Source organism: Lissotriton vulgaris, chromosome 7 (assembly GCF_964263255.1).
Source record: "Lissotriton vulgaris chromosome 7, aLisVul1.2, whole genome shotgun sequence".
Taxonomy (NCBI): Eukaryota; Metazoa; Chordata; class Amphibia; order Caudata; family Salamandridae; genus Lissotriton; species Lissotriton vulgaris.
In genome coordinates this window covers 1,547,496,755-1,547,516,696 of record NC_141695.1, presented here as the reverse complement: position 1 = coordinate 1,547,516,696, position 19,942 = coordinate 1,547,496,755, and the positions used below count along the sequence as shown (strand labels likewise).

The 19,942-nt window shown below is 42.8% G+C and overlaps 1 protein-coding gene across 1 annotated transcript in view; it reads right to left on the bottom strand.

The window, feature by feature from the left end:
• Window positions 1-15,836: 15,836 nt before the first annotated feature.
• The window catches only part of LOC147705980 (protein-glutamine gamma-glutamyltransferase E-like), a 101,775-nt gene continuing 97,669 nt past the window's right edge, over window positions 15,837-19,942 (bottom strand). Inside the window, exon 13 of the mRNA XM_086932436.1 lies at window positions 15,837-16,116. Within this exon, the coding sequence (XP_086788562.1) occupies window positions 15,966-16,116 (151 nt within the window). The 3' untranslated portion in view covers window positions 15,837-15,965. The remainder of the gene's footprint in view (window positions 16,117-19,942) is intronic.

Here is a 19,942-nt window from a genome sequence, read left to right as displayed (position 1 = left end):
TTACCGAATCCAGGATGTAGGGAGCACTCAAGTTAGTGCATTCCTCAGTTAAGGATTCGTTTTTTACCACCAACTAGAAGTTGTTGGTAAAAAATGACAACCTTTGAAAAAGCATTTTTTTTGCTTTTCCAACAGTGCCATGTTGCAGACATCCATGCCCTTAGTGCATGTATGTCTGCAACATGCGCACCCATACCCAATTGAGGGGTGCAACAGGGTGTCAAAGTGACACCCTGTCACCCTTCAATGTTTCCCCCTTTTACCGAATCAGTATTTACCGATTCGGTAATTGCCATTCTTTCCTATGGGCCTCCAGGCCCATCGGAATGAATGGCAATTACCGAATCGGTAAATACCGATTCGGTAATTACCGAAACTTACCGATTCAGTAATTTTGTACGAAAAAGTACCTACATCCCATTTACCTGTTCTTAAATACGGAATCGGTATGATTCGGTATTTAATGGTCGGTAAACTGGGATTACCTACATCTGGCCCTTAGTATGCCTGAACTCAGAATAATAAAATACATCTTTTAGTAAAGTTGGTTTTAATATTCTGTGTTTGAAAATACCACTTTTAGAAAGTAGGTATTTTCTTGCCTAACTATCCAGGCCTGCCTCTGCTGGGTTGTGTATTTCTTGTCTGGGTTTGTGAGTGACAGGGGATTCCAGGAGACAGGCTGGGGCAGCCCGGTGGTGAATAGAGAGATCTGCATCTAGATGGGAGGGAGGAATTGGACCTAGGACCGGAATAGGGCTGGGCCTTCCCTCTACAATGCTGGCTCCACCTCCTGCGGCTTTTCTGATGTCTCTGCCCTGCACTGTTAAAGGAGAGGATAAATCATGTCAACAGAGTGCTCCAGAGCTGTATCTTCCCTCCTCTGTGCTGGCTCCATCTCCTGTGGGGCGGCTGATGTCTCTGCCCTGCACAGTGAAAGGAAGAAGAGTGTCATGTAAACAAAGTACTCAGGAACTGGTTTGGACTAGGCAGAGGCCTCTCTGCCTTCAGAGAACAAATGATTTTGGGTTATAAATATTGGGACCCTGATCCCAAGAATTTTAGATCACTTATGGACAAGAAACCTTTCTGCCAAGGAAAAGAAACAGGAAGCTGCAGGAGTTTTACTGCCCCCCTGCCAGTGTGCTGTTTGCTGGGTTGGCCTGCAGTGGTTGCTTCATTGCCAAGGGAAAGGAGAAGGAACTTTGTAAGGACTTTCATCTACAGAATATATTCCAAGGGCTTGAACTGTGCTTGCCTCCTGCTGAAGTCTCAGGGACAAAAGACTTCACCTCCAGCTCCCCACTGAATTTCCTTGCTGGGAATTCTGACTCCAGACACTTGTGTGCCGCTGGGAGCTGGAAGCGTGACGCATCGAGAAGAAGCATGTTGCTGCTGCAGCTGAAATTGTCGCACCGCAGGAGAAGCGAGCCTTCGCCACCTCTCCCTGGAAGCGTGGGTTCATCGAAGCTGCCTGCTGTCACATCACCAGAGAAGCGTGACGGCATCTTGAGAGTCGCCATCGCATCACCGGAGAAGCGTGTCACAGGGCCTGTTTCGGCCCCAAAGTAGAGAGTCGTCGCAAGGCTGCCAATGCGTCATCGCATCGTCATCGCATCGCCACATCAAGGGCGCCATTTTCTTGCATCGCAACCGGATCATCGCATCGCATCAAGGCGCCATCTTGCGCACCGCAACGGGCCCGCAGGCCGAGAATCCACGCATCACCTCCACACCGGTAAGGATCACGACGCATCCCCTACTCTGCGCAAGCAGCACGATGCATCATCTTCCCCGGATCACAGAACCGACGCATCTCCCCTTTTGCGAGCCTTTTGTTTACTTTGCGTTACGCTTCCAGGTACTTTGTTGAACACTTTGTCGCATTTACCATCAACTTGAACTAAACAACTTTAATCATCTTTTAAGTAATCTTAAGTGTAGTATTGTAGATTTTTGTCATTTGTGGTCTTGTGTTTAAGTCTATGTAAAGAATACTTATTTTTGTAAAACCTGTTTTGTGTCCATCTGTAGTGTTTTCACTGTATTACTGTGTATATTCACAGATGCTTAATACACTGCCTCGGAGAAAAGCCTGTCTACTCGTGCCAAGCTACCAAGGGGGTGAGCAGGGGTTATCAAGGAGTGTAATCCTCTTATCCTGACTTAGAGGTAAGGGTCTCTATTTGGACAAAGGTGAATACCATTGTCAACTAGAGACCCCCAGATGTAACACTATCTATCTATCTATCTATCTATCTATCTATCTATCTATCTATCTATCTATCTATCTATCTATCTATCTATCTATCTATCTATCTATCTATCTATCTATCTATCAGAAAAGTCCTCTGCATGTCTAAAGATATGTACCCCTTCCCTGATGGCTCTACTGTACTGTTGTCTGGATCCCTAATGCTTATTGTTTTCTCATAGGCGAGCACAGATCATGCGGGTGCGCCATAACACCGGTCTGTCTCACGGTATGTGGTCTTGTGGGCCAGGAGGGGCATCCAAAGTGCTATCCTTATAGTGGTGGAAGGCTACAGCCTTTGCCAGGTGTTAAGCAGCACAAGAGCGGTGGTTGCAGCCTACTGTGTAGTGATCAGTAGTAGTGAACAGGTCCTTTTTACCCTGTCACTGCAGTGAGGCCTACTGGCTCACTTTTTTAAAAGTTCAGCTGCTGGGTGCTTGACTCAGCCTTGGCCTACTTCAGCTAGATGTGCAGTGCTGCGCAGGAGCAGTGACTCTGCGCTAGATCTGTGTGTGCCTGGGAAGAGTAAAGTACAGGGATTTGTATATGCTGCTGCCTCTGTAATTAATATTGTTTTAACAGTGACTTTGAAATATATGCACCTTCATGCACAAACCAAATGGGCATTGGTTGACTAAACTGGTTTGATTTTTTAATGTTGCTGGCTCCTGTACTTGTTATTGTTTAAAATGTCATTGTGAAGTATTTGCGCCTTTATACACAAACCAAAAAGTCAATTGTTTGACCAACCTGGCTCCATTTCTGCATACTGCTGGATTTGTTTTTATCACGCACTTTGAAAGAGTTTTCACCTTGATGCAAGAAGAAAGGGGATTGCTTTAGAAAACACGATTGAGTTTTGTATATTGCTGGATTGATAATACTTTTATTATGCACTTTGAAAGTATTTGCACTTTTTCCAATACTTCACCAGCTACAGATAGTATAGATTCTGTCATTAGGTACTTGATAATATGGTTTGTTTTTATCCTATATGATGCGTTATTGATGGTGTTGTTTGCATTTGTCTATAATATGTGCACCTGAAGTCGTGTAATTAGCTCTGTTTACAATACAGAAATGATAAATGCAGACACACATCTGCATCTGTGTTCTGAAGCATCAAAGCAGTTTTCATCCTCAGCCTTGTGTGCCTGACTGTTTATGCCCTGCTTACTAATAAAGCCCTGATGGTAGATATTGAAATTGCATCCTCAGTTCCAGCGACGGCTCGTGGAGGGAGTTACGGTGGGGCAGGAGGGCGGGGAGGGGGAGGGGCAGGGCGGAGGTTGCTAAAAACCGGCATATGGATAATTGCAGGTAAGTAAACAATTTAATTAATAAAACGAATTTCGTAGCTCGCACTGCATTGCATTTTGCGATGCAAGGCGCACTACGAAATTCATTTTATTAATTAAATTGTTTACTTACCTGCAATTATCCATATGCCGGTTTTTAGCAACCTCCACCCTGCCCCTCCCCCTCCCCACCCTCCTGCCCCACCGTAACTCCCTCCACGAGCCGTCGCTGCTCAGTTCATTTTAAAAACTATAGAGTGGCCAATATGATACAAAATCCCTGACAGACGCAAGCGAGTGGCATGCAGAAAATTCCCAACAGTTTATTTTCTTGGAGCTGGCAGAATACTGGGTTATATCTTGTGTACTGATCACGTATATTGTCAGTTAAGTCTGTTAAATTGCAGATTTGGGGTTGTCTTTCAAAGTTTCAAGTTATTTTCCCTCAATGTCAATTCTAATTCAGACCCTATGTAGTTGTTCTTTGTTCTGCAGCGATAGGCAGTTCCTCAAACAATAGGACCGCTCCTTGGCATTGCTCTGATTCCTGTCTCAGTGAAATAATCTGCTCTTGACAATAATGTTACAAATGGTGTAGCTCATATGTTAAGAGTGTTACCTACTTTCTTATTCAAATTTGAGTATGCAAATATAGAGGCATTTCATTTAATGTTGGAGGTTTCAATTCAAAATATACCAGAATTTTTGGTGGTGGGGCAAAGTGGTGAGTGGTAGGTCGGGGGCCCCCTCCATGTACTTTTCAGGGGGGCCCCCTAAAGTTTCGTTATGCCACTGGGGTGATCGTCTGAAAGTATTCAGAGCTCCGTCCATCATCTCCTTGTGTTTGCTGTGCAGTACACCTATCCCCACTTGTGGGGTGCAGTATGCCTATCCACACATGTGGGGTACTGTATTTATCAGTGGCAATGCAGGAATGCTGGTTGTGAGTACATTTTCCATTGAATTTGAATTCTGGTGTTCACAACCCTGTAGATGTGGGGAAATACTGCTTGTCCTCAATCTTGAAAGATCACTGGTGTTGTACGTAAAGAATGTTTGTGTGATGCATCTAATTCCCCTCTGTAGAACCTCTTGGGTTTCTAGGTTTCAAACATGTTTAGACTTGGTAGCTGCGGACTGGCTCAACAGCACAGCTGTTGCCAGACAATTATGTGAGCATCACTAGAGAGGGGATTTGGTTCTTTCAAACATTGAGAGCCAGGTGTACATCTTTCGATTGGACAGAAGTTGTATGATTCTGCAAAAATGTATTTGCCCCAGAACACAGCTGTGATCATTTGTTTATTAAACATTCTGCCTGAGCTTGAACAGATATGGCACTGAAATGCAATAAAAGTGTCTTAGATAACTAGATAATTTTTGGTGTTTTTCTCTGGCAGCAGTACACATGGGAGGAGAGCAGTCATTAACCCACTTCGATGTTTGGTTCTGGTCACCTTTTAACTTTCAACAATATTATTCTACAGTTCTTTGCTTGCACACAAATACATATCCGTTTCCATGCTGTTTACTGACCATGCCTCACTTTCCAAAACAACATTACTTTAAAGCCAGACCTATCGACAGTGCAAATGCGTGTTATGATTTGGCTTGACAGTGCAGAAGTCGCTAGACAGATATGTGAAAATCAGCAAGAGAGGGGCTTCGACACTTCCCACATGTTGGGAGCCAGGAGTACATGTTTTAATTAGGCAGAAGTTGTATGCTTCCACTAAAAAGAGCTTGACCTCCACACTGAAGTTATCATTTTGTTTATTTATACAGTTGCCTGAGGGCACACACAGCATTGTAATGTATTAAAGTGCCTTAGATAACAAGATAATTTATACTGTTTTTCTCTGGCTGCAGCAAAGATGGGAGGAGTCTAGTCATAAACCTACATAGATTTTTAATTCTGGCAAACTGTCATCTGATCTTTTATCTTACACCAATAATTTTATACAGGTCTTTGCTTCCACACAAATATATATATCTATTCCCATGCTACCTAACTGTAATGCTTCACAGTACCATACAACATTCGTTTAAAGCCAGACCTATTGGCACTGGCATTGCTTGTTTTCTCTTGCTGTCAGGTGATCCAAGTTCCAGAAACCACCCTCTGTTCCAGGAGTCAGGGGCATGTCTTTCCACTACAGTATTATTGCTGAGGGCATGACCTCCAGAGGGCCTCCATGTCCTCAGCACTAGAAGGTCCAGAAATCCACCCTGAAAAAGGAACAAATACGGTAATTTGACACATAGGGGCATAGTTACAATGGCATTGTGTCACAGGAACGTCACTTTTAACGGTGTTCCTGTGGTTCAATGCCCTGCTCCATATTATTATAGAGGCTTTTGTAGCGCGCTCTGTTACTAAAAAATAGTATCCTGGCGCGAAAGGGGTGAGAGGCAAAGCAGAGCAGGGAAGACCCTATACAGTGATGTTAAAGAGGTGGGTCTTCATATTTATAAAGTGGCGTTAAGCCACATTTTTGGGCTTAAAGCCGCGTTGTAAATAGGGTACCCTTTCATGCAGGAATCTGTGTGAAAGGGGCATGCAATGGGTGTTGATGTGAACGTTCCACAGCAACATCCCATTTCTTTTTAAAGCTGCCCCAGATTTACAAGGATGTGTAAATCTGAGGCAGACATTTAAGAGCAGGCATTAAAATGGCGAAACAAGCGGAAAAACTTTTGTTTCACATCGTTTTTGCTTTTCTATGTGTGCTGCATTCTGCAGTACACATATAAAGAGCAAAACACCATGAATTATTGTTTATGTGCTGGAAGGTGTCCTTTCCTGCACATAAACAATCATTAAAAAATGACGATGTGCTACTTTTATGTGTGCTGCATTCTGCAGCTCACATAGAAGTAAAATCAGCCTTATAGATTGTTTATGTGCCGGAAGGGACACCTTCCGGCACATAAACAATCATTCCCTGAGATGCAGGCACCCTTGCTCTATGGTGTCTGCGTTGACCTTAGGCAGCTAATTTTAGCTCTGGCGCTAGGGAAAAACACAGGGGTGTGCCATATTCCCTGAGGCACGGGGTCAGACTGATTTGCATATGGCCATGTCTGAAATGGGGTGGCAGAGTGAGCTAAAGAACGGTGATGGATTAAACCCAGATCTGTTGACTGGGTGTGAGTGTTTGATTGGTATGTAATAGAAGGGGGTTCCCCAGGGCAAATAAATGATGTAGGCAGGAAAGAAGGGGAAAACACATAAGCAAATAGAAAGGATCACCCTGCCAAGGAAGATAATCAATGGTCCCAGGTGGGATCCAGTTCTGGTTAAGGGGGAGCAATATCCAATGAATATCTAAGACCAAGATAACAGATGGACCGCAGTCAATTCATTTTTTTATAGAAAAAATATATTTTTTATTTATTATTTGTTTTAGAGCAATTAGCCATATTTACAAAACAATCAAGGAATAACAGGTTCAAAAATTCATAAAACCATCAGTACTGTTCATCATTTCATAGGGGGAAGAAAATTCTTAGGGAAAGACTCCGGGGGGTGAACAGGGGGCTCAACAGACACTCAAATCAACAAGGATCATTCATACTTTAACATGTTCAGTCACTTCATACGGGTAATTCTCGTTTTGCCTGCAACAAAAAAAGATGGAATTATGGTTGCATGGACGCGGGTGCAGCTTGGGGAAGGCAAGTAGGTGAAATACTGTTGCCGTTCCTGATAGTAACGCTGTAGTAACGCCAACGCGCGTTTCGGTGTGAGGCACCTTCGTCAGGGCTGGCAGAGATGAGGGGGGAGGGGAACACACTGGCTGAGGTTAGCGGAGGTCGTGGGTCTAGATAGCGAAGTCCTTTCTGGAAGGTCAGGAATATTGGTAGCGTGAATCCCAGGTTCAGGGAATAGAGGGGTCACGCTGATGAGGTGGCGGACGGGAGATCAACAGCGAACATTATCGGTCGATCAAGAACGAGTAACGATCTAGGAGCTTCCGTTTATAGATAGAGGCTGGTGATTATAGTGCGTAGACTGCTGTGTCTGGATGATGGCAAAACAGGAAAATCGGAACTAGAGCCGTCTTTGGATATCTTTAGGCAGGTTGGATAGAGGCTGGTGGTTATGGCGCTTAGACTGCCGCGTTTGGATGATGGAGAGACAGGAAAATCGAAACTGGAGCCGTTTTTAGATATCTGGGGATCCGTTCGCGAACCGGGTTTTCCGACTTCGCGAACGGATCCCCAGACGATGTTATCCTGCGTTCTGGATACGAGCTCCTCCAACACCCTTTGAGATCCCCCTGGGTGTACCTTACCTGCCTAAAGATATCTAAAGACGGCTCCAGTTTCGATTATCCTGTCTCTCCATCATCCAAACGCGGCAGTCTAAGCGCCATAACCACCAGCCTCTATCTAACCTGCCTAAAGATATCCAAAGACGGCTCTAGTTCCGATTTTCCTGTTTTGCCATCATCCAGACGCAGCAGTCTACGCGCTATAATCACCAGCCTCTATCTATAAACGGAAACTCCTAGATTGTTACTCCTTCTTGATCGACCGTTAATGTTCGCTGTTGATCTCCCGTCCGCCACCTCATCAGCGTGACCCCTCTATTCCCTGAACCTGGGATTCACGCTACCAATATTCCTGACCTTCCAGAAAGGACTTCGCTATCTAGACCCACGGCCTCCGCTAACCTCAGCCAGTGTATTCCCCTTCCCCCTCATCTCTGCCAGCCCTGACGAAGGTGCCTCACACCGAAACGCGCGTTGGCGTTACTACGGCGTTACTATCAGGAACGGCAAAAGTATTTCACCTACTTGCCTTCCCCAAGCTGCACCTGCGTCCATGCAACCATAATTCCATCTTTTTTTGTTGCAGGCAAAACGAGAATTACCCGTATGAAGTGACTGAACATGTTAGAGTATGAATGATCCTTGTTAGATTTGAGTGTCTGTTGAGCCCCCTGTTCACCCCCCGGAGTGAGTGGAACACCGTATTTCCCTAAGAATTTTCTTCCCCCTATGAAATGATGAACAGTACTGATGGTTTTATGAATTTTTTAACCTGTTATTCCCTGATTTTTTTGTAAATATGACTAATTGCACTAAAACAAATAATAAATTAAAAAATATATATTTTCTATAAAAAAATGAATTGACTGCGGTCCATCTGTTATCTTGGTCTTAGATATTCATTGGATATTGCTCCCCCTTAACCAGAACTGGATCCCACCTGGGACCATTTATTATCTTCCTTGGCAGGGTGATCTTTTCTATTTGCTTGTGAGTGTTTGATTGGTTCAGATGCCCCGTCCATCACCACCCCCTTTTGTACCGATACTGTAAATATGACGCATCCCTGCCTTTTGGAAATGTTGGAGTGCGGCGCATCTAAATTTGGCGTCGCTCGTGCTCATTTTGTACTTGTCCCCCATAGTGTGCAAATAGGGACAAAATCTAGTCCCTTTTTTATTCAATGCAATTTGATAATTTACATGTTGAACTATGTAATACAGAGTAATTAAAATAAGGTGAACACACAATGTCAACATAGCATGATTTAATTCAGTTGCAAAATACTAAATTGTAAATAACAGATCATGTAGCAGTTTTTACAACTGCACCTTAAATGGGTGCTTCACCCAGCTTAGAAATACACATATGCCTATATCAATCCGTGACTGTCCAGAGAAGTGGCTCATGGGATAAACTGTTTCACTGTGGATGGGTGGACAACGATTTTGTCAGGATCATGTTTGGCTGTGTTGCTGTTCCGAGTGGGCATTTAGACATCAATGAGAGCTGTAGAGTGTCAAGACTCAATTAAGCATTACCTGTTCATCCTCCAGTGGTGGTGGGAAAGTAAGGGGGCAGTGGATGTTTGGAATTGTTTGCATAAATACAGTATTGTATAACGTTAACCTAGCTGAAAATTCCTTATTGAGCTGTACAGGGTCAAAGGCAAGCATACAGTCAATAAGTAATAGGAAAGGTAAATGGTTATTGGATTGCTACTGCATCTTGAAGAAGTGTTGTTTGATTTGAAGAATCTTCAACTCTTTACTAATTTGCCAGAGGGTTCGAGATTTTCTGATGGATATGAGGACATTGCCCCAGATCCTGGGCGCATAGGTAGGAAAGACCTGTTGGTTTGTTTTTTTCTTTGAGGACAGAACAAGTAGGCTTGGCTTTAATGGTCTGCACCAGTTCTGATCCCCTAGCCATAGGAATTTGTGTATAAATTATTCTTGCAGTCCTTGCTTTGGTCACTTTGAAAGACTGAACTATTTTGTCTGATGCCCGATGGAGCTACTTGGTTTAGCTATAGGGGAGACGGGCCGTGGATTCCCTCCTTGGTCGTCACCTACCCAGTCGGTCCTTAGACAGACTTCCTTTCGTCTCCACGGTTGTCTCTTCCCTTATCCTCACTTTCTCACCTCTCCTAACCCCCACTATTTTCTCTCTCCTTTCTCTCTTCTCCTAATGTATTGCTGATTGTTTGATATTATGTTTACTTGTTGATCTTTTTCTGGTATATTGTTGAACCACATTGTTGCACCTCCTTTCTTCCCGCCTGTCAGCTCCTCCCGCATCCTCCCTCTATCTATATCTCTCCTTCTCTCCTCTCTCAATTTATTTGAGACTGAACTATTTTGTCTGATGCCCGATGGAGCTACTTGGTTTAGCTATAGGGGAGACGGGCCGTGGATTCCCTCCTTGGTCGTCACCTACCCAGTCGGTCCTTAGACAGACTTCCTTTCGTCTCCACGGATGTCTCTTCCCTTATCCTCACTTTCTCACCTCTCCTAACCCCCACTATTTTCTCTCTCCTTTCTCTCTTCTCCTAATGTATTGCTGATTGTTTGATATTATGTTTACTTGTTGATCTTTTTCTGGTATATTGTTGAACCACATTGTTGTACCTCCTTTCTTCCCGCCTGTCAGCTCCTCCCGCATCCTCCCTCTATCTATATCTCTCCTTCTCTCCTCTCTCAATTTATTTGAGACTGAACTATTTTGTCTGATGCCCGATGGAGCTACTTGGTTTAGCTATAGGGGAGACGGGCCGTGGAGTCCCTCCTTGGTCGTCACCTACCCAGTCGGTCCTTAGACAGACTTCCTTTCATCTCCACGGTTGTCTCTTCCCTTATCCTCACTTTCTCACCTCTCCTAACCCCCACTATTTTCTCTCTCCTTTCTCTCTTCTCCTAATGTATTGCTGATTGTTTGATATTATGTTTACTTGTTGATCTTTTTCTGGTATATTGTTGAACCACATTGTTGCACCTCCTTTCTTCCCGCCTGTCAGCTCCTCCCGCATCCTCCCTCTATCTATATCTCTCCTTCTCTCCTCTCTCAATTTATTTGAGACTGAACTATTTTGTCTGATGCCCGATGGAGCTACTTGGTTTAGCTATAGGGGAGATGGGCCGTGGATTCCCTCCTTGGTCGTCACCTACCCAGTCGGTCTTTTGACAGACTTCTTTTCGTCTCTCCTTATTGTCTCTTTCCTTATCCTCCCTTTCTCACCTCCCCTGCCCCCTCCACTACTTTTCTCTCTCCTCTCTCGTCTCTCCTCTCCTAATTGTATTGCTTATGTTTTGAATGTTTTGTGTAATTGTTGAACTTTTTCTGTTACATTGTTGATTCTCATGTAAAGCACTCTGATACCTCCGGGTCTAGCCAGCGCTATGTAAAAGTAGAGAACCTGCGGCTGTTGACAATATGTGCTCCCACTTCCCCCAACCCTCCCCCCCTCCGCTCCTACTCTTTCCAGCTTCTGTCCTCTGCCCTCGCTTGCGCCTGTCCTTTGTCCCCACCCTGTTTTTCTGTGAACCTCTTCTCTCCCTACTTGAGACTGAACTATTTTGTATGAAGCCCGATGGAGCTACCTGGTTTTAGCTATAGGGGAGATGGGCCGTGGATTCCCTCCTTGGTCGTCACCTACCCAGTCGGTCTTTAGACAGACTTCCTCTCGTCTCTACGGTTGTCTCTTCCCTTATCCTCACTTTCCCTCCTCCTCTACCCCGCACTACTTTCTCTCTCCTTTCTCTCCTCCCCAAATTGTATTGCTGATTGGTTGATATAATGTTTACTTGTTGATCTTTTCTAGTTTATTGTTGAACCACATAGTTACACTTCCTTTCGTCTCTCCTGTCATCTCCTACCACATCCTCCCTCTATTTATGTCTCTCCTTCCCTCCTCTCTCAATGTATTGAGACTGTACTATTTTGTCTGACGCCCGATGGAGCTACTTAGTTTAGCTATAGGGGAGATGGGCCGTGGATTCCCTCCTTGGTCGTCACCTACCCAGTCGGTCTTTAGGCAGACTTCTTTTCATCTCTCCTTATTGTCTCTTCCCTAGCTCCTATCCTCTCTCCCCTGAATCTCTCCCCTTGTCTGCCCTGGGATCACAGCTTACTGGACTTTGGACGTTGCCTTGACTCGCCTACCGGTTTGTGTCCCCATCAGCCTTCCTCTCCTCTTCCCATGCTGTGTCTCTCACCCGCCCCTCCCCTTTACCGCACTCATTATCTGTCTACTTCCCGTGCTCCAACCCCCCTCCCCAGAATCTCTCACCTTGCCTGTTTTTCCCCTAACGTATTTGTGCTTATTGTTTATCTCGACCTTACATGTAACTATGTTGCCATTCTCTAAGAACTGTGTAACCTTTGTCATGATGTAACCTGTGACTATGATCTGATGCTCATGTAAAGCGCTCTGATACCTCCGGGTCTAGCCAGCGCTATATAAAACTTTAAATAAATAAATAAAAAAATAACTCCTAGGATCTGTTTTGTCAAAATATACCATTTAGGCTATTGGCTTTAGCTATCCAAATAACTGAAGCAAATGTAAGCAATTTCACTAGGGTAGCCCTTTAGGTTTCAAAATATCATATTTGCTTGTGTCAAGGCAATAGCTGACAAAGTTATTCTACCTTCGGTTGAACACTGGGTTCTTTTACGGTATGCCAGAGTTTAACAAGGTGGGGCAAACGGTAATAGGTGCAAGTGGAAATATAGAAGTGTTTAGTATAGGTAACTAGTATCCCTCAATTGCATGCCCCGGAGGTAGATTGAAAGATGCAAGTATCTGGGTGCAATAAGAATAGGTTCTGTAAGTGTGGATCTGGTTTTGGCTGAGTGGGTCTCAAAGCGGACGCCTATGTCAGTCCTTTAAAGATGGTGCTTTTAGAGTAACTATGCTAGGGAGAGGTGGTGCGGAGGTGGGCATAGTTAGGGCCACTTGCAGAATCTAGTATTGAGTTCGAAGGTGGTGATGTGGTTGCAGTCAAAGTGGGATTTGGGTGTAGATATTGCTGGTGTGGAGTAGGGGTGTGCGAAATACAACTTGCTACTGAAGCTTGTACACATTTGAAATTGTATATTTACATAATTATTTCAGTTTTTAGGAAGGAACACACTGACAATATTAATTTTAGAATGAGAGCATACTGATTTTCCTGTTCTTAAATTGTATTTGCTTTCTGTACAAATTCACCATCGTAGTTCAGCATTCCACCAGCTGGGAGAAATCAAACAACATTGAGCCTAAGCTGAGAGAGTTCAGCCCCTCTCAAGAGCCACCTATTTAGTGGAAGGATATTATAAACAAAAGTCCTCTCAAGTATTCTGAGAAAGGATGGAAATTACAATTCTTAGATTTAAAGTGGGCTTTGGAATGTGATTTATACATCTCATTTATCGAGGTGGGCGAGCCACCTAAGGTTTAAGGTATGCTCAAGCCAGAGGCCTGGCTCTGGCTCAGCTCGAGGTCCTCTTGGATCCTCAAGCCAAATACGAGCAGAGCTTTAGTGTGGATTCTTACTGCCACCCATGCAGTATCATCAGGCACAAAGAATTAAAAACACAGCATACACCTTTGGTGGTAACGACTTGAAATAAAAAAAAAAAAAAAATGGAGAGAAGGAAGCAGACATCTTGGGAGAATTGCATAATGTGATATATAAAAATATGGGACCAGTCCTGGCTTCTTCACATGACCAAATTGTGTGATCATGGGAAAATTATTTATTTTACAAAACCTTTTTCTTCATTATCATACTTGAGAGCGCCTTTCAATAATTGAGTTCAGATTGAACACTGTAGGAAACTGATCTGATGTGTTAAGTGAAATGCTTCTGTGTGTTAAAGAAACAAGGGGAATATTATCAAGGGGGTTTATCTCCGCTTTTTTAGCTTTAAAAGCCAAGAAAGCGGAGATACAATTATCTCCCTATTACCTAGCTGTCGCTAACACCAGTTAGCGACAGCTAGTAGGAGATAGCGACCATCTTGGGCCCCACTTTGCATGTCAGTGATATTTATCACTAATGACATGCAAAGTGGGCGTGCCAAGATGTTAGCGACTGGAAACAGTCGCTAACATCGCTATCTCCTTTTACCAACTTTTGTAGATATTCGCGCTAAGCGCGAATATCTCCAAACGCTAACACCTGCCCTGCAGTTCTTAGCCATGTTATCCAATTGGAGGTGGATAACATGGCTAAGAGCATTAGCTCGGTAATGTATGAATATCGCTAACTTTTCAGCGATATTCATGCATTGAGGCCGATTTTTATCGCATTTGCGATAAACCTTGGTAATACCAAGGTTTATCTGTGATAAAAATCGCCGCAGCTCAGCGGTAAATTTTTGTCTCTAACCAAGCAATAGCGATAATTATTGCTATTGCTTGGTAATATGCCCCTGAGTTTTACTTTTCAAGTGACTACGACATTTTCACATGATGTTTGATGCTAACTATAGAGCCCAGCCTCGACTCTGGCTCGGGTTTCCCTGTTATTTTGTTGGCTCACCCATCTCTATACATTGCATGCTTCCAAACACAAGATAGAAAGGTGAGACCACATTATATATTATAAATAGTATCAAATATGTATGTATGGCACTGACATCCTGCAAGGGGAGAGCCAAGCTCCCTGTCCGGTTGTGTAACCATTATGAGCCCGGATGAATGCCAACTCTCTGCTGTGTGGCCCTGTGCCCATGCAGCTCTTTCTCTACCTTTGAGAAGGAACAGGATGATTGATGCTCAGATGTGTTGGCCTGCTGCGTCTTGTCTCAAACCACATCTCCAATACTGTGGCAGAAGGTGGTGAGCATTGACTCAAACAGAGGAGACAGGACTGCAAATCAGGCCCCAGCCACGCCCCTGACCTAAAAGCATGCCAATGGACTCACTTAAGATATGCCCCTTACCTCCCGTAGGGTTAAATTACATGCTAAGAGACCATCCAGGACTTTTCAAGAACCCCCAACCCTATATTTGGCACAGTAAAACCCAGGGCACAATGCCCTCTGATGGGTCCAGCCTTCAGGAAAGGGCAAGACACACTTCTGAATGGCCCCAGTGCCTCTCCAAGCTCAACAGAGCCTACAACCAAGCATAAGTAAGTTAGCATAATAGGGATGGAGCAAAGTTGGTCATGTCCACTCTGTTTGTTTCACCTCCCTCACCCCTAGTGCCAGACCCAGAAGACCTGGTATGCAGTCTCACGCTCTAGTCGCAAAGACTGGGTATCAAACTCTATGATGAAGCATGACACTTAGTTTGGTGTGTGAGGGCATATTTACATTTTTAATAAAATTCCAGACACATTTATTATCGAAGTGAATGAGTTCCACACTGTGGGTAACCTCTTAGGAATCCACATATATCTCCAAAAGATAACTGCAGATAACATTGTTTTGTTTACATTATAGTACCAGGAGGCTGTTACCCCACGTAGCCCTATCGTCTCCTTTTCTCGTAATTGTTTTTCGGAATATTTCCAATTTTAGGCAAAATGAGATTTGTTTCTTGAAAGACCTCTATTCCAGCTTGTCTTTTCCTCTCCTTTACCTCTCTCCTGGTGATAGTTCTCTATTATTCCTGTGTCTCCATCCTGTGCTTAGAGGTGACGTTATGGTTGCACTAGGCACTTACCAAACAACCATTGACAGACCCCTAATGTTTCTAACTAAGGTTTAAATCCTGGGTGGTTGCTTATGATTTGCTTCTACCATTCTTTGAAAATGGAGACATGTACTCTCAAGCTTAGTAGCACATACTACTGAAGAAACCCTTTAAAGTACAGAAATGCCCATCTTAACTACATTCCAAGTCCATGTGAATCATGTTTTCATTTCAATCCAGTGTCTATGCACCAGGATGTACCTGAGACAAATGAAAAGCCTTCTTGAATTTCAAGCGGGCTGCAGCTATTAGACTTTGATATGTGTAACACATTTTACCCATTAACAGCAAACATAACCATTACAAAGAGTCACATGTTTAAAGTATGAAAATGTTTTATTTGGATGCCCTTTCTAACATAATCAATAGCATTCTTCAGAAATTTACATAAAAGGTAATATTTTACATTCATAGCGGCCAATCGTCAGCAACGCAACAAGACAGATTTAAGCTGCAGATACGGTGATGTTCTGTGATCCCTTCACATCACTGAATTTATCTGAGGAAAAGTCAACCATCAGGTTCCTTTTCCCGGGCTTATAGGGAATAATTTCAAACCGGGCTACAGATCTTTGATTCATCTTCAGAGGACTCAAGCTGCAAAACAAGAGGACAGCACTGTTGGCTACTTGTAGTTTGACTTTTAGTAAATATCAATATTCGGTTTTAACCTGAAAGTGCAGATGAAAGTAAGCAAAGAATTTTAGATACATAAATCTAACAGTTTTTCTTTTCATGTTTGCTCTCAGAATCATTAGCACAACTGATGAAGTCCTGGCCTAATACCTAAACTAAGTAATATGCTTGCCTCGTTTTAGGAAATGTTTGAAGCAAAACTTTTTTTGAATTTGACCATATTTATTAAATGTGTGGTTGCAAACGGCATATAAAAATAAATTATTTTATTATTAATTGAGAAGAAATCTTAAATGTTATATTTCTCCACTGAACCTGGCATATTACATACAAAGAGCACTATCAACCAGAAAACCTCCATCCATCGAAGAAACACACCACCATTGAAGACAGTATCATCAGTGGCGGACGGCAGGGATCGGGGGAGGAGGGGGTTAAAATAAAAAAATAAAAACTTACCTGATTACCGGGTCTCTCCTCTTCCATCCCTCCAATTGTCTCTCCAGCCAGAACAGGGAAGCTGGAAGAACCCGGATCCAGAGCTCCCCTGAGCCATCACAATGCTGAAATGCAGCATTGTGATTGGTCTGAGCCAGTGGATCAGCGCTGAGCCAGGGGATTGGGGCTTGGGCATGTTCTCCATGCAGGCTGTAATGCAGCCTGTAATGCAGCCTGCATGGAGACAGGGAAAGAACACATGAATGTTCTGGGTGGCCCAAGAGGGCCGTCCAAACATTCATGCGCAGGTTGGGAGTCCAAGACACTCCTCCCCTGCCCTGTAAGAACAGCAGCCCTGCCCGCCCCCACGCTGACACAGCATCGAAACATAAAATGATAATAACATGTTATTATCCTTTAATGTTTTTATTTATTTTACTGCTGCAAGCAGTGGGGCCATGCTGCTCCTCCTTAGCGGCGGAGCCGCCACTGAGTATCCTCCACCAAAATCCAGTAATGCTCTATCATCTTCATCTAAGTTTTTGTTGACAAAATTTTTATAATTCTTTCAGTGAAGGGATGCCTGGGAACAATCTTTGCCAGGGGCGTCCCTTGGTGAACCATAATTGCTGGCTCCATGCCAGATATCAAGGATATCGATGTGTGATAAATTTACATACAAAAAATGTGAACAGGATTCATTTACATAATTAATGTCTAGACCAAAAATTCTACATTGATCCAGCCTTAATGGGCCAACTATGGACTTCATCATCGAACAACATAAATCGATCAGGTCAGCCTCTTCCTCCATCTCCTTACATACAGATCTTGCCTAAAAATTACCTGGGTCACAAGGGTTAAAGTTTAGAAATCCAAGAAAGTCTGCATCAACAATTCCCTGACATTGCAAAAAATGATTCCTTCATAGTAGCATGTCCTAGCAGAAACCTTTTCTATTTTGTGATTGGCTCTAAGGGATAAAGGCAACGCCTCAATCAACAAGTAAAAGAGAAATGGAGAAGTTAGGCACCATGTCTAGTTCCTCTCTCAAACAGAATGCGATTTGTTTGCAAATATTCATGCATTGTTCCCATAAATGCTGTTGGGAATTTTCATGGATTCCTCACGCTCCAGATGCATCCTCCCTCCAGTAACCTGATGCCTTTCTCTGCGTCTACCAGAATCGCTGTGATCACCATGAATGGATGGGAATCAGCTGAGGCACAATCAATATATGTTATGAAATCCTAAACATTCGTATTGTAAATATGAACAGAGAAAATATATGAAAACAAAGACAACAGTAATCGTTGATTCCTTAAGCGTTAGATTTTTTAGTAAATAAACAGCTATAACTGTGCTTTGCCGTAAACAGAGCTCCTCACCACTTCCATTATTTTCAGATAGGCTTCTATAAATGGGTTTTTTCAGAGTTTCACCTCAATCCCATCAGGGCGCAGTGTTTTTTCCTTTTTTACCCTGTCAACCATATCTGCCACTTCATGCTTCAATAGGAATTTAACTAATTCCTCCTTATAAGGAGTAGCACAACTGGAAAAAGTGACAACCTTTCAGCAATTTATCTATGGGCTCTTAATAGAGCAAAGAATAGAGGTTGCTAAATGGATTTTCTTACTCTTCTCACATTTATATGTAATTTGGCTTTCAGTATTTTGCCTAATCTGCTTTTTTTGCTTAATATCGGACTGATGTACAAGTAGGTTATCAGTTTACTTTTAATGAACGCATATATTTCCTCCTGATAAGTTTTTAAAGCAATTGATAATTTATTTTAAGTCATCTCATAACATTCAAGTTAATCCTTTTACATTTCTTTTTCTAGATTAGTGGACATCCCTCCATTTGTGCCTTGTGGTTTTCTATCTGCAGGTGTTCAATATGCAGATAATCTCTTGATTTTTACAGCAGTTGCCAGGCTGTGTCACACAGGTGAACAAATATTGTTAATAGATTTGCTCAATTCACAGGGTACAAATTTATGTTTTACAAACAAATACAACAAATTACTCAGGGTCTTCCTGCTTCACCAAAACGTGCAATTTCTGAGAAAGGTAAACATAATGGATTATTGTGCCTCAAAATGTAAACCTCTAATCATTTACTTCTTAGGAAAAATTGGAAGAAATCACGAACTTACCACACCCAGGCAAAACTCTACCATCTCTTCTGATTGCTAGTGTTAACTATCTAAAACTGGTCCTTTTATTTATGTTATTGTCCTTTGTTCAGCCTGGCATCTCCTTTACAAAACTTGAATTGAGAATTGAGACTTTCTTCTGGCACAAAAAATATCTAACATTTCTAGGAGTAAGCTCTGTTGCGCCGGGACAACTCTGTTTGAGGTAGCTATTTGCGCTTTATAAATGTCGGTATTAATATTATTATTAAAGCTGATTAGTCTGGTTGAGGAAGCAAGTCTATTGTGTCCCACATTTACATACTACCACTGGGCAAAACAGATGCGTACTGTGAAATCTCTACTAGGACTAGATAGATTTGTAAGTAAATGTTACAACTGCTTAGACTCTTTGGTGCTCTGTAAAGCCCTAATGGATAACTTACAAAAATAATAAGTCTGAATTCTCTAAAAAGATTGAACTAAAAAAATTGTGATACTGCAGCATTATATGCCTGCATTATCTTCAGCTAACTCCATTCTGCACATTATGGGACAGGATAATGTCCTCATAATTTAAATTTATAGTAATGCGCCAAAATGGGTCTTTATTAGATGTATCAGAGATGGTTGAATTAAATGGTACCGTAAAAATGTATATTAGTGTGTTAGAGGCCTTGCAAGTGTTTTTCAACCCCACAAAGGTATGTGTTATTGGGTGTTTACCCTAGAAGCTTTTTCTTCTCACTTCCCCAAACCTTAGATGTCAATTACTGCTTTGCAAAAATCCGTTCCTCTTGCAACCTCTTCACAATCACGAGTGGCAACTGCTGCAGATAAAAAAGTTCTATCTTGACTTTGTGAGCCAGTATTCAGATCTCTAGTGTCCATTGCCCCATTGCCATTTTTCATGATACATTCTGGAGAATAATCCCTGTTTGCTTACCATGGGTTAGCCATCCACTAACATGGTTCTTGCTCTTTTTTGCCACCCTCTTTTCTCTCGCAAGCATGAGTTCTTTCTTAACCACCCATATTCAACATTGTCTCTCTTACCCACATGTGTCTTGCAGAACTTGCTGGCCACAAGCAACATGGACACAGGAACAGTGTGCAGGAGATGCAGATATGGTCACAGAACTGGGTGCAAGGGTATAGGCAGAGGGTATAGGCAGAAGGCGGTATTACAGTAGTGGGCACAACACCTCT